The 15440-nt window shown below is 42.2% G+C and overlaps 1 protein-coding gene across 1 annotated transcript; it reads right to left on the bottom strand.

Annotated features, from left to right (window-relative positions):
- Window positions 1–252: 252 nt before the first annotated feature.
- LOC122019540 (serine/threonine-protein kinase UCN-like) lies at window positions 253–3241 on the bottom strand. Its single transcript, XM_042576998.1, has 2 exons — window positions 1848–3241; window positions 253–283 (listed from the first exon to the last, which is right to left on the bottom strand). Exons 1-2 carry the CDS (start codon window positions 2978–2980, stop codon window positions 253–255), a joined length of 1164 nt encoding a protein of 387 aa, XP_042432932.1. The 5' UTR covers window positions 2981–3241.
- Between the last annotated feature and the right edge of the window lie 12199 nt (window positions 3242–15440).

The following is a 15440-nucleotide window of genomic DNA, read 5'->3' as shown; positions in this document are numbered from 1 at the left end:
TGATGAATACAGGGGTTTAACGTTGCTGCTCGATGGTTCGGTGAAGACAAGGGTTTAACGTCGCCGCTTGACGGTTCGATGAAGACAAGGGTTTAACGTCGTCGCTCGACGGTTCAGTGAAGACAGGGGTTTAACGTTGCCACTCGAACGGATCAACTGCTAGTTCTCTGAAGCAATACTTCAAGACCCCTTGTCGAGGCACTACGCTCCCTTGGCAATCGGAGAATACAACGGATCAACCGATCTGGATGATCATTTAGGAAAGTTCGACAATGCTGTTACCCTTCACCAAAACACAGATGGGTTAAGTGTCGAGTCTTTCTCACAAATGTTGGGAGATTGTTGGTGCAATATTCCCCAGGTCAAGGTTGACCTAATTTGACTGAGCTTGAATTGGGTCAAGCTCGAGTCTTAATGTTTATGTTTTGATGGTTTGACAATACATGTAGACAACACATGGAGATTGCAGGTGCAATTGTTCATGTGTGGAGATTGTGATGGAGAGTCAAGTAGGTCAAGGTTGACCGGATACTTGACTGGAAAATCCTGGTGAGTGAAGCCATGTGAAAGTCCTAACTTGGAGGTTAGGCAAAGGAAGTCCTAGTGAGTGAAGCTAGGTGAAAGTCCTGGTGAGTAAAGCCAGGCAGAGAAAAATCCTAGTGAGTGAAGCTAGGTGAAAGTCCTGGTGAGTGAAGCCAGGCAGAGAAAAGACCTGGTGAGTGAAGTCAGACAGAAGAGAAGTCCTAGTGAGTGAAACTAGGTAGAAGGAAAATCCTAGTGAGTGAAGCTAGGTGAAAGTCTTGGTGAGTGAAACCAGGCAGAGGAAAATCCTAGTGAGTGAAGCTAGGTGAAAGTCCTGGTGAGTGAAGCCAGACAGAGGAAAGACCTGGTGAGTGAAGCCAGGCAAAAGAGAAGTCCTAATGAGTGAAGCTAGGCAGAAGGGAAGTCCTGGTGAGTGAAGTCAGGCACGGGGAAATCCAGATAGGTCAAGGTTGACCGGACATCTGGTGAAAGTCCAAGTAGGTCAAAGGGATTGACCGAATACTTGACACAAGGAAGAAAAGTCCAAGTAGATCAAAGGGATTGACCAGATACTTGGCATGATGAAGAAAAGTCTAAGTGGGTCAAAGGGATTGACCGGACACTTGGTGAGGAAGTCCTAGCAGGTCAAGGGTGCATCACTACAAGAATTTTTGCATTCAACAACACCCAATAGACAACGCTTTTTAATAAAAACGTTGTCGTTCTTTGTTTTACAACGCTTTTAGTGAAAAGCGTTGTCTATGGTATTTACTTTTTACTAAAGACAACGGTTTTTAATGAAGTGTTGTCTTTAGTGTTGTTGTTTATGGTCAAAGACAACATTTTTTTAAAAAACGTTTTTTAAAGTGTTGTGTATGTTTCCCCTAAACTCACTTAAAATAAATTCGCAGCCCTCGCTTTGCTAAACTCTAAACCCTCAACGCGCGCGCGCCTTCTCCTCACCACTCCTCTCCACGAGTTCTCCTCTCCACTCCTCTCCACGAGTGCCTTCTCCTCTCCTTCTCCTCTCCACGAGCGCCTTCTCCTCTCCACTCCTCTCCACGAGCGCCTTCTCCTCTCCACGAGCGCCTTCTCCTCTCCTTGCCGCGTGATCTCCTCTGAACCCTAATCTCGACCCAAACTCCTCACGCAAAACTCCTCACGCCGGCCCAACTCCTCCAAGTCGAGATCCCTAATCTCGCATTTCCCCATCTCCTCAATCAAAGTCAGCTTACCCTTCCTAATCTTCTCACGGCTCCTCAACTCCTCTGAACCCTTCGATCTTAGTTCCTTCCTCGCAGAGCATATTCGAGAGTAGGAGGAACGGAAGAAAGAAAGGTAAAATTACCGGCGCCAGGAACGGAGGCCGCGCCACCTCTGGCAAAAGCTCCCATTTCACCCCATCGAAGAAAGGGTGCGCCTTCACCTCCTCCGCACCCCCACTAAACCCTAATCTCCTCTCCGGGTCCTTGACCACGAGCCGCTCGATAATGTCAGTGAGATCGGTGCGCCGCCGGCCTGGGAACATTGGCGGCAGCGTAAGAATGTTGTGCAACGTCTCCTTCCTGTTCCGCCCCCGGAAGGGTGTCTGTCCGTATGCCATTTCGTACGCCAGGATCCCAAGCGCCCACCAGTCCACCGCGAAGCCGTGCCCTTCACCGCGCACCACTTCCGGCGCCACGTACTCCTCCGTCCCCACGAACGAGAACGACCGCTCGTTGTCACCACCGGATCCTTCTCTGGATTTCGAGATGGACGAGGAACTCGTCCTACGGCGACTCACCGGGGAGACTCTCGCCGACCTCCCTTTCTTGATCTGGTCGTCCACGGCGCCGAAGGAGAACACGCGTGTGAGTTTCCTCCGGGGGGCGTGGCTGTGGTTGTCGGAGGGAAGTGGAGGAGGAAGGGAGGAGTGGGTGGTCGATCTGGCAGGGAGGTGGCGGGAGAGATCGAAATCGGCGAGCATAATATGGCCGGATGAACGGAGGAGGACGTTCTCTGGCTTGAGGTCGCGGTAGGCGACGCGCATGGAGTGGAGGTGGGCGAGAGCGGTGACGATTTCCGAGAGGTAGAAGCGGATCGCGTCCGCGGAGAACGCCTCCTCGTTGGAAGGAGAAAGGGAGCGGCGGAGGGCGTGGAGGTCGCCGCCGGGGCAGAAGGGGATCGCCCAAGCGAGGAGGTCCGGCGTCTCGACGGAGCCAAGGAGGGAAGGGAGAAACGGGTGGTGGTGATCACCGGGAGCGGCTGAGAGGCGGGACAATAGGGATAGCTCCCAGCGGGCGCGGCGGAGAGCGTGGGGTTTGGCGGCGGACTGCTTGTCGAACACCTTGAGGGCGAAGAGCGTGGGGAGGCGACTGCCGGGTGCGGCGCTGACGAGGAAGACCGAGGCCATGGCTCCACGGCCCAGGACGCGAACCGCCCTGATCTGGTTCAAATCCAACACCACCTCCTCATCCATTTGAATTTGGATCAACCAACCTATACAATGCAGGTAACGTGTTTGAGTGTTTGCCTCAATGGTCTCTGTTTCCACATCTCGCTCGATTCTTGTTCTTCTTGAAGCAGCTCAAGCGCTCAAGCTCCGTGTGTTCCTCTCACCCAAAAATTGAGGTCTGCAAACAGTAAGTGGAGGCAATACAAGACCCATCTCACCCAAAAATTTATTTTAAGCAGGCGTGACAAACCTGAGGAGTTGAATGAGCCACCTGTTGGCTTTGAAATTACAAGAGAAGATTGGCGTGCGTTTGTCATTAGTCGCATTTCTGAAGATTTCATTGTAAGATTCTAAATTTTTTCTTTTGAAACTATTCGATCATAATTCATTATGTATTATTCAAATTTGATATGTCGCCTGTTTGAAATAACTAGAAACTCAGTGATCAACAAAAAGAGCGAAGGAAAAAAAATAGATATCCTCATCGACTCTCACGCAAAGGGTATGCACGCTTTGCTGAAGAAATTGTAAGTATTTTTAAAATATATTTCCTCTAAGAACCCTCTAATTGATTCACATTAAATTATTTCACATTTGTTATTTGATTTTTCTTTGTTGTAGGGGACTGAATTATGTGATGATAATGACATCAATAGAGCTATTATGTGGAAGAAAGGACGCGCCAACAAAGGAGGAGAGTTTGAAGGTGAAGATTTGGTGGACACAGTACACAAGATTGTAAGTAAATTTTCATGTTCTTCTGATAATGACTTCAATATATCTTCTAGTTTTCGAGAGTAAAGTTGCATGCATGCATACCCTTTGCGTGAGGAAGCCAAGGCAAGCAGTGCAATGAGGAGTTTAATAGCCATTCCTTGCATAGCTTGAATTCTCAGTACTAGAGCATGTATTGAGGAAGTAAATGGTGAATGAATGCATTGAGAGCTTAGAGGTGACGGGTTTATATAGAACAGATGTGGATTTACTAGGTATCTAGGTTTGAAATGTTCTTACTTGGAGAAGAGATCAAGTCGAAAAGTCTATTACATGCAGTGGTTTCCTTTTGCTGCAATCAATTAATGGTGAATGCATTGAGAACTTAGAGGTGATAGCTAGAGTTTCTATAGAACAGATGCAGATAAATCAACCAGGTTTGAAACGTTCTTGGCAGTAAGCAATTTGTAAGCTTCAGTAACCCAAGGGCCAGTAAAGTTGTTCCCCAGACCACTGCTCTGAAGCTTCTATTATGTTTTCCCACTTGATTGGTGACAAATAAAGCTCCTTGTCTCCTTGAGCATTCTCTTTGTGCTGTTTTAGTTTGAATTAAAGCATAAGATTCATGAATCGGAACTTGAGAGGTTGGGAACCACTTTACTTTTGATTATTCTTTCCTGCAACTCCAGACAATTAGCTTCAATTAAAGCATAATTCTATTTAGATTTAAGTTCATGGAATGGTGGTTTTTTTTGGTGGAATCATAGTTAATGCCAATTTTTTTGATGCACTGCATAGTTACCAGATCGACCTTGAGCAGTTGACCCTAAAGAAAAGTTGTCACTGAAGTTTAAAAACTTGTGAAAATTTTTAGTGAATGATGATGTTTTGTGAATGATGATGTTTTGGAAAAATTGTCACTTAGGTGAAAGGATGTTTTCTGGATTAATATGCAAGTACAAAGCACTGTATTATATGTTATTCTGTAAAGTTCTGTCAGTGTAAATTATCTAGTTTCATTATCTAGCTTTTGTTCCACTATTGGGTTTGTTTTTCTAATAATTACTCGTGCAGCAAAATACTGAGCAAGAAGCTGTAGATCTTATAATCAGGTAAAGTAGAAAAAGTTAACTACTTCATTATGCTTTCATCTTAGTATTTGTATATTTGATTTGTCTTCTTTGAACCAGCTTCAAGTCAAAAAGCCAGATCCTCTAGATAGCTGTTAAAAATAAGGTATTATTTGGTTTGTCAGTGATCTTAATATTTGGTAATATTTGGTCTTTGATGCTCACGACAGAGTTCCAACGCTGCATGATTACCTTGTTCAAGCAGATTGCTCACTGCCTCAGATCTGGTATTTGTCTTGGTTAGATTTCTTCTCCTTCTTCACGGCATACTCCTTTTGCTGATGGTGTGATTTTAGCTGATTCTTTTCTTCACTGCATATGCGCTTTAAAGTCCAAGTCATTTTTGTTAAGTAGCAAGTTCGTCCATGTACCAAGTTTGGCTTGCAGTAGATTCAAAGATTAGGATGATTTGACTCGGATTGTGAAGCCATGGTCTTCTAAGGTTCAAGAGTGGATCCTGCCCTTTGATGCATTATTCCTGTGAATGGACGAATTTGAGGATCTCAACTTTTAGTACTCCCTTTAGAGGGAAAATAACTATGTGCATGGGGTGGCATGGCTAGTATTTCTAGTGTTCACTCCAGCAAATCTAGTAATGGAAGGGCACCACAACTGACTTTTTGGAAGCTGAAAACATCCAAAACATGTTTGTCCAAGATCAGACAAGTGCAGGGAGAGAGGGGAGGGAGGTGAAATGATGAAGAAACCCCTTCTGAGGCGATCAAGACAAGCTACATCTAAGTGTAGGTTTTTGAGGTCGGGTAGACAAGGTTTGAGTAGACACAACTGGAGAAGATGAGGTATGACTTGGCAATGGCCGAGGCTCAATAGGAGTGGTGACAATGAGTCTTGGTGGGATTTGGCGATGGAAAAAAATGCCCTGTAGAGGCCTAAGAAAAACAAACCAATAAGTAAATTGTTTTCTTTTGTAATCCATCTGTTTCTTCTTTGGTTTAGGAAAGTTGAAGTGAATCCCTTGATAGCTGTTTCATAGGTTTGTTCCATTATTTTCCAGTACGTACTGGAATCACTATCAATAGCCCTCAAGGACTGTTTACAACCTTGCAATCAAATTAATTGGACTTATAATCTAATGTATGGTCATCTGGAGCATGAATATTGGAGGATTCATGAATGACTCTTGGATGATGAATGTATGTCATTTAATATTGGTTCATGTATTTATTTAGATACATCTTGAGTATTCCCTATAAATACCCTATGTATTTAACAATTCAAAGATGAAGAAAATCAGAAGTAGTTGAACACTAACACTTGGACGCCAACATTTTTGAGTTGGCGCCTAGATTTGACCATCTAATAGACACGGCTAAAGGATCAACTTCTATGAACACCCTTAATAACTTATACGGATATTTGTGAACAATTAGGTTGGTGGCTATCATTTATCCTCCCTTTTTGTTGTTTTTTCCATGTACCCAATGCAACTTTCATTTCAAAGGTTCCAAGCTGATGAACAAGGATGGGTGGACACAATCAAGTCAGTGCGATTTGGAGGAGCTGTCAGGATTAGTACCATGGATTGGCTTGGGCAATCTCAATATTTGCGTCAAACTGTCTTCTGGCCTTCCCTATCATCTGCAGTATCTGAGGTATACTATGCACATTTACCGTGAATTTTCCTTATTGAGCTTGGGCTAGTGATGATTACGAATGTATTTTATTTCAAGAACCGTATAAGCAAGTGTTCGTGCATTTAGTTTTATAACAATGCACTTCGTATCTTTGATCTAAAAGGCTTCTGAAACAAGTCATCTTCTCCAAGCATGCCCTGGTCAACATGCTAGTCACCTACTGGAGTCATTTCCTCGATGGCACGGATGAATACCTGAAATCCATCCTCTACTCCACCATTCTTTGCCACTCCTCAAGCCGAAACAACTGCAAAGGTAGAGTCAACATCAAGTATTACATTGTGCACGGCTACAAGCAGCCCGGGGCCGCAAAATCCAATAAAGACAGGTCAAACATCAAGTAGCATTTTGTAACTTATTCCTCTTAGGTTATATGCTTGGTTAATATATATGCTTAGAACTTGTAAAGACAGGTCAAACATTAATATGCTTGGTTAATATATCCATCTACAGCACTCCCGCTTTTTCCTCTAAATATGATTTTCATTTAGCACAGAACTAATGCCAATTTTTTTATTTTGATGCAGTGTTTAAAGAGCTTGAGTAGAAGTTGGCCCTAAAGAAAACTTGTCAGTTACGATATAAACACACTTACGGTATAAATTACATGTATATATAACATTGACATATTATTTAGTACGAGATTTACATGTATGAAAGTTTTCATACAAAATTTCTTGATTGCCTACAACCCCAGGTGTCTTGATGACAAGTTGAAGAAGATGGCTCTAAGAGTGATAGCTGAAAGCCTTTCAGAAGAAGAGATTGTTGGACTTAAAGAAGCAATTCCATGCGATGGACACCAACAACAGCGGTTAGTCAATGATGAGGTTTTGTAAAACTTGTGTGTTTGAAAAATTATTGTCATGAAGTTAAGGATAACTTGTATGATACAAATTTAATTTGTGGATCAATATGTATACATTTTGTTTGTATAATATAAAGTTTTATTTATTTGTTAAATAGTCTTATTATAAAAATGATTGTGGTTGTGGATATTCAATTATATGTAAATTTTGAGTATTTTTTATAATTTTTGCTATTTAATTAAGAAAAACACTATTTTTTATAAATTTAAAAAGACAACGTTTTTAAGTAATAAAAGACAACGCTTAAAAAACAATGTCTTTGAGACCAACCACAACGCTTTTAAAGCGTTGTCTTTGATATGTGCATTTTTACAACAGCATCTTTAACAACGCTTTTTAAGAACGAATAGACAACGCTTAAAAAGCGTTGTCTTTGTGACCAACCACAACGCTTTTAAAGCGTTGTCTTTGATATGTGCATTTTTACAACAGCATCTATAACAACGCTTTTTAAGAACGAAAAGACAACGCTTAAAAAGCGTTGTCTTTGTGACCAACCACAACGCTTTTAAAGCGTTGTCTTTGATATGACTTTCTACAACACCATCTACAACATCACTTTTTAAGTACATACGACAACGCCAAAAAAGCGTTGTTGTTTAGCTTTTTTCTTGTAGTGGTGACTGGATGCTAGGCATGATAAACCAACAGGTCATGGATTGACCGGATGTTGGTTTGGGGGCTTGGGACTTGGTTTTGGGCAAAAACCAATGTCTGGATCGATCAACCTATCAATTGGCTGATACCCAATCGATCAGCCGATCGATTGGGAAGGTCCCCGCGACAAGTCTCGAGTGGGCAAGTCGCAGAGCACACAGAACATCTCTGGATCGATCGGTGGATCGATCCAGAGACCCCAATCGATCAGTGGATCGATTGGGGCAGCGCGTTTTTACGCGATAAAGGCTGGATCGATCAGTCGATCGATCCAGGCATTTTCCGCAGAGCACAGAGGCGCTCTGGATCGATCAGCCGATCGATCCAAAGCCTCCCCGATCGATTGGGAGCAATCCAATCGATCGGGATCCGACCGTTAGCGTCGATAAAAGCCGCAGGCGTTCGATTCCTTCGGTAGAGAACTCGCACGATTCATCTCAGATCCTCTCCAGCAGCTCTCCACACTTCGTCTCCACTCTACCGCCAGTTCTTGAAGGGTTCTTGGAGCAAGGTTGCTAGTGATCCAAGATCAAGACGCGGGCAACAACAAGAAGTTAGGGTTAGGGTTTTTACTGCATAACTTGTAAGCTTTTGCTTGTATTTTGTTTCCCTTTCCTTCTTCTTGTATTGAGAGTGTTGTAGGGCTTCTCCTCCTTTGATAGTTACCATAAAGGAGTGTTATTCATAGTGGAGGGTGTGTGTGTGCGTGAATCCTTGGACTAGTCACCTCTTGTGAGGTGGATACCAAGTAAAATTCATTTGTTAGCGTTGTATGCTTTTGTTTCTTTATATTTCTGCTGCACATCTTTGAAGAAACAAGCAACGAAGCACACGAGCATGCGACGAGCTATTCACCCCCCTCTAGCTACTTTTCGGTCCCAACAACAACGTTGCCCAACTCGTATCTGATAATGGGAGGCAATTTGTGGGTTAGAGGCTTAAGGAGTGGTGTGAGGGGGAGGCATGTGATCCATGAACGGGGGACGCATCGGCTCGAGACGCCTTGCCTTTCCTTGCGTCCTGCACGGGCGATTCCTCTGAAGAAGACCCCTTCTCCTAATTTGCTTGCGCAACCTCCGAGGGTGTTTGGAATAGAGCCCGATGGAATGGGATAGGCGCGTGTGGAGCTTCTCCATGCGTGTCGGTCGGTAGTCTATTTTGCCCCCAAATAGAATACTACTCCGGTCTGTCATCGTGAGCCGCTCGACCTCTAGAGGCGACATTGCTTGTTGTGCCAGTCGATCGGCTAGTGTCTTTTGTTGTTGCTGCTTGACTATCTATATGTAACGACCACCCTTCTTACTACTACTCTCTAAGGGCGACCGTTACCTAACTACTACTCTACTTACTAGTGTCACTTATGCTAATATTAGCAACCCTCAGATTTATCACGGCCCTAGAGGAATTCCTACCGAAAAATTTCGGCAGAATGTCCCCTGTACCGGTGACCAAATCAACAATACAAACAATCTATACTCAGCTACAGGCGGCTGGAACATATATTTTCACAACCACGCAGTAATAATACACACTATAACTAAAGAAAGCTATTCTAGCAATAGTAACCAACTATATCACTCCACGAATAATAAAAGAAAACTAATTACAAGTGCGGAATAAACTCAACTACAATCCCAATTGCATAACAACATTAAAAGAGAACTAAAAGAACTAAACAGAAAAGTCTTGGCAATTTGTCAGCTCATTCTGGATCTCTCCATAGTCCAGTCATCATACACCTTCATCACCGCCACCTTGTCGCCTTTCTTTCATACTTTAGCTTTTCCTTTATCTGCAGTAGGAGGAAAAAAATAGATCTATAAGCGAAACGCTTAGTAAGTACTATACTATCTCACAAAAACTCGAAGTGCATAAAAATGCAAACGATACTGAAATTGAAATGCTAAAAGAAAAGCTACATGTACTCATCTAATAGCAAGGTACTCAAATAAACTGCATACTCATGATATACCAGAATAAAGCTGAATACTGGAAATAAAACTAATCATGCTCACTAAACTGATAAGAAAAGTAATGAAACTCATGCTGTATGCTTAGAATTAAAGGAACTAAACTTCTGCAAATTCTAAACATAGGTGATACTTGTTTCATTTACTTATAGCTTTATACTTGAAATTAATCTTTTAATTTCTTTTACTTTTACTTTTCTTTCTTCTTCTTTTTCTTTCTTCTTCTTTTTCTTTGGGCCCAGACTTAGTACCATCTTATGCGCGCTCCCTAATAGAGACTGCTGTAATCCCACAGGGTAAAGACCTCGGTCTTACCAGGGCCGAGACCTCGGAAACGGTCACTTGGACTTGTTTAACGACAACCTCGGAAGTCGGGTACTAGCCTCTTACTTTAATTTACTTGTTATCTCTTTAATACTCTTATATTAAAATGCCTTGGCATTTGTTTAACCACTTGGTGTGTTTTTAATCTTAATTTCTGGAATTCGGAATCAACTTAAGACTTGATCTTTTCTTACTTATAGTTGCTCATTACAGCAAGGAAAGTCCAAACTAAATGCTATGTGCACATATGTGTATGCTACAATCTGTTCTTGCACATCTTAAAACAAGGGAAATAAAAATCAGCATACTACTACATGCTATAATCAATTCATGCACATCCTAAAGCAAAGGGAAACAAAATCAGCATGCTACTATATGCTAAAATCTATTCATGCACATCTTAAAGCAAAGGGAAACAAAAATCAGCATACTACTATATGCTATAATCCTTAACATAATTGGAAATAAGCACCTTTCATGGAAACCGAGATATAAGAAGGGATACTGCTGTTATCAAACATCTACGCATGATATACCAAAGCATGTATCACTAAAATCTACTCATGTTGGATTATTTCCAATTAAGCAAAGTATAAGGAAAGGTTGCTTCTACTGACAGTAAGAATGTATTCTGCACTTACTAACATAACAATAAAACTGCTCGAGTTTATAAAATAAACAAGCAACCAAATTTGCAATGCTATTAGAAACAACACTACAACATAAACGATTCTACACTTGTTTAAAGAAGCTAGACTAAGTTTGCACTTGCTAATAGGCAAAGTATAATCTAGTTCTGCACTTGCTAATAGGAAAACATAATCCGGTTTTGCATTTATTTTCTTTGCATAAGGTCATATTCAACTTACTGTAAAGCTAAAACAAGCATAAATATCAAAATTCACAGCTTAACTCCTTTCTTGTAAGGCAACCCTAAATCCCCAATTCTGTTTCATCCTATTGACACAAAACAAGAAGTGTTATGAACCTGTTCTAAGATCCCTAACATCATCATCTCCTACAGCCCAAAATCTGTAGCCATCCAAAACAGATTCCTCTCGGAACTGAGGCACAGCAAAAAATCGAAACAATCAACTCACGGCAGCAAACCCTAAACATCATAATTCTCTACCAATAAAGTTCCGAAAACCCCAAATGAAGTGATTCTTCCCAGAATGGATGTCACGGTAGAAAACTAGAACTCATCCCTATTCTTTCTTTAAAGATCACAGCAGATTCAAAAATAAAGAGAACCAAAACCGAAAACAACTCCTACCACATGTGAGTAGTACTTACCGACGATTCTTGGATTTACAACCGAAGGAGAGGAAGGTCTAGGGGTTCAAAGCTTGAAAACTTGCGGCTTCTTCTTGTGCCCGCACTGACCTTGCCGAGAGAAGTTCGGCTTGGTGACGGATCCGTGGAGGAGAGAGCTCGCCGGCGCCGGAGACCAAACCTGGTTTCTTCTTCGTTTCCGCCGCGAGAGAGGAGAAGAGTCGCCGCTCACGTCGGGAGAGGAGAGGGATTTTTGAGAGGAATTGTTTTGGTTTTCGGAAAATCAAAAACCTAATTCCCTTTCTTATATTTGGGTTTAATCAAAACTATGCTATAAATTTAATTCTCTCCATATAAGATTAACAAAATTGTGTAGCTCAGCTGGTTGGGCCGGTTTTGCTTGGGTCAGTCCGACCCGAGGTCGTGGGTTCGAACCTCGCTTTCAACAGTTTTTGTCAAAATTTCTTTCTTTTTGTAAACATACTAAACGACCTCCAAAAATTACGTAAAAATACTCTAAAAATTTCTAAAAATCTCTAGAATATTTTAAAAGCATTTCCAAATATTTTTATGGACATTTGGAACTCGAAATAAGGAAAATTGGGTAGTTACACTATATCAATCGATTGGTTGAATCGATAGTGAGATGATATAGGGAACACTACTTTTAATCATTCCTAGTCAAGTATTAACATTCAGGGACAATGATAATGCGACGAGACTAGCATGTAAGTCAACTCGATGACTTGATCTCACATGTTATGGTTATGGAGATATCAAGTTGACACATGGGTATGCATTGGAGAATATATACTGAATGACCCGTCATGAGAAAGTATCATGGATCGTTATATGAGTGTCATATACTTTCTCATGTGGCTATTAGTATGATTATTAGTCCTTGGACCTGAAGTCACCATGGTTCCCTACATAAGTAGTTACATACTTTGGCTTCGTCAAACGTCACCCGTAACTGGGTGGACTATAAAGACGATTACTAGGTATGTAACAAATTATGCGGAGGGATGTGAGTGATGTAGATGAGATCTATCCCTCCTATATGACGGGAGTGACATCATTATTCTTGATAGAGTGAGACCACTAAGTGCATGACCATGCCCAAATGAGTCAATATGAGATGTTGAGCTCATTTGATTGAGTGAGTCTACTTGGGATTCAAGATTTAGATTGATTAGAGGATGACACGGTCTATGCCTCATATTGATCAATCTAGATGTCAAGGATAGAAGGACACTTGTCATATATTGTGAAGGATCACAACTAGTAGTCACAAGGTGATGTTGGATCTCAACATTCTTGTAACTTGGGTAGTAATGATGTGTTGCTAGATACCGCTCATTACTTATGCTTCTAAATGAGTTTAGGAGCATTGCCAACATTACAAGAACCTATAGGGTTACACACAAAGGGAAATTAGATGGAGATTAGGTTCATTTCATGAACCAAGAGGATTAGGTTCATGTGATGAACTAAATTGGATTAAGAGTAATCCAAAGTAAACTAATTGAGTTGGACTCAATTTGGTTCATGTGTTAAATGAGTCTAATTTGGACTTAGACTCATTGAGCCAATTTAATTCAATGAATAGAGATTCATTAAATTAAAATTAACTTGAACCAATGGTTAGATTTGATCAACCATGGGAGAGAAATGGTCAAGTTTGACTTGACTTGAGAGAAAGATGAAAGGTCAAGTTTGACTTGACCATTGCCACCTCATTTGTGAGTTGGCATTAAGTGGGCCAATGATGATGTTCCACATCATCAAGGTTGGCTTATGTGTGTGCCACATCATGAGGGAGACCAAGAGTTGTGACCCTTGGTATCCTATGGAGGTTTAAAACCCTTTTGATGTGGCCGACCACATTATTGGAGCATTTGGTGCATTGTGTAACCTTCTTCTTCTTCCTCTCTACCTTTCTTCTCTCCCTCTCCTCCACCATTGCTGATCCTCTAAGGTTGCTAGCACATCTTTAGAGGTTCTCTCCATCGATTTGTTCATGTGGATACACATAGAGGGTTGTACACTTGACAACCTTTAGATCCGACGAACCTTGGACGAGCGGGATTTGCGAAGGGCTTCGCTACAAAGGTATAAGTCTCTTCCTTGTAGATAGATCTAGTGTAGATCTAGGCTAGAAAACATATACACGAAGTTTTACGAAATTTAATAACTTCGCACGGATCCGGTGGCATGGGACTCGGGGTTTCCGCAACACAAAAAGCGATTTTTGCGGCTCGAAAAACCCAACACCTCCGACGCTCAAGTCAAACACCGACGATGTAGAAGATATGAGGAAGCAAAATGACAGAGTAACTGTAGCTACAGTAGAGATTATGCATACCTCCGTTGAAGCTTGGAGCCCTTTATATAGGGCTCCGAGGAAGCGCGTGCACGCTCCTCGAGGTGTGCACGCTCCTCGAGGTGTGCACGCTTCTCCAAGCATACCCTGAAAAGACGTGTCAGAAAAGTGTCCATGACACCATACCTTAATGACCCGAGCATATCTCTGACATGATAGTGGAAGTTTCCGCTGTACGATCCTCTGTCTGTCCATGCCGCTAACCATGCTATCTGTCGGTGGAGCGAGTCCCTATGAGGATATCGACTGATCCTCCTTTTGTCTGTTAGTGGGTCGAGCGGGATGAGTGCTCGACCAACCCTTGCCCGTTCGGCGGGTCTTATCCTCGAGCCAAGCGAAATGACCGCTCGGGCAACATCCCATTGTCCTGGCTCTTTGTTATGTAGGTCGGAGCTGTGTCTGAATGTAGTCTGCTCGGTCGTCAATGTTTTACCGATGTGAGTCCGAGCGGGCTGGTCGCTCGACACATACCTTGCCTGTTTGAGCGTCAGAAGTTCAGTACATGGCCGAGCTGTGCTACCATCTGCTTCATGTAGGCTCGGCGATTATTCCTCTCGGTCGGGAAAGAGGGTTGCTTGATCAGACGATAATACCGAGGCGCTGACCAGCTTGACTTCGATCTCCACCATGTCATTGACCACCTTGCTAACCAGGACCCCTCCTTATCACCGGATCAAGTATATTTTTTATTCAATTGAGTATGACTCTTTTTTTATTTGACCAATGGATTGAAATCAGTTGAGTTAATCTTTTCAGCCGAAGTTAATCAATTGATATGAACTCCCAATTGATTCGTCAAATTGAAAAAGAGTCGTGATCAATTAGATATAAAATATAATATATTATATTTTTAATATATTGAATTTAGAAAGAATTTTATCTTATTTTAGACTTTAAAAATAAAACTAAGGTTAATTAGATAAATGTACTAGGAAGTTGAAAAAAAAACGAAGAAGTGAGAAGCTGACTTATCAACTTAGGAGGAAATTGAATTTACTATTGAGTTTAGTACCTCGTCATTCGGTTATCTGTTTTTATCATCCATTTATTGTGCTCGCCAGCAACAGACGATGTCAAAGGTCAAGTTAGTGGCATAAAATGGAAGAACACTCCTTTTCCACACCATATATCATAGATTGTCTCTATTATTTACTCTGGACCAACAAGAGATTCCTCTAGAACAATCCGCACTCATATTCCCAATCGAGTCTCTGTCGTGCCGGCATTTATCAGCACGATCCCATAGAACAGCAATCCGGTGAGTTCCAGATCGGGAAGAAGAACGGCGGAGAGGCGACCGTGGAAGTCCTGGGAGGAAAAAGTGAAATTCGGAGTGGCGGGAGGATAGAAGCGGACGTCGGAGTGGAGGGAAGCGGCCGCCAAGCGGTTGCCCGGCGGCGGAGGCGAAGCTTTCCACGGCCAGCGAGTCAGTGCAGGTGGTCTCGTTTGTCTTTAATGACAAGACGTATGAGCTAATTAAACCGTATTTCATGACCCCAGGGCATAG

Source organism: Zingiber officinale, chromosome 9A (genome assembly GCF_018446385.1).
Source record: "Zingiber officinale cultivar Zhangliang chromosome 9A, Zo_v1.1, whole genome shotgun sequence".
Classification (NCBI taxonomy): domain Eukaryota; kingdom Viridiplantae; phylum Streptophyta; class Magnoliopsida; order Zingiberales; family Zingiberaceae; genus Zingiber; species Zingiber officinale.
Note: the sequence above shows the minus strand (reverse complement) of the source record. Positions and strands in the feature narration are given on the sequence as shown.

Bases quoted from the DNA above. Each gene is read 5' to 3' on its own strand.
- LOC122019540 (XM_042576998.1), bottom strand. From the start codon at position 2,980: ATGGATGAGGAGGTGGTGTTGGATTTGAACCAGATCAGGGCGGTTCGC. The intron at 284-1,847 runs GTTCCTCCTACT...GTTTTGGTGAAG, and splicing joins ATTTTACCTTTCTTTCTTCC to GGTAACAGCATTGTCGAACT.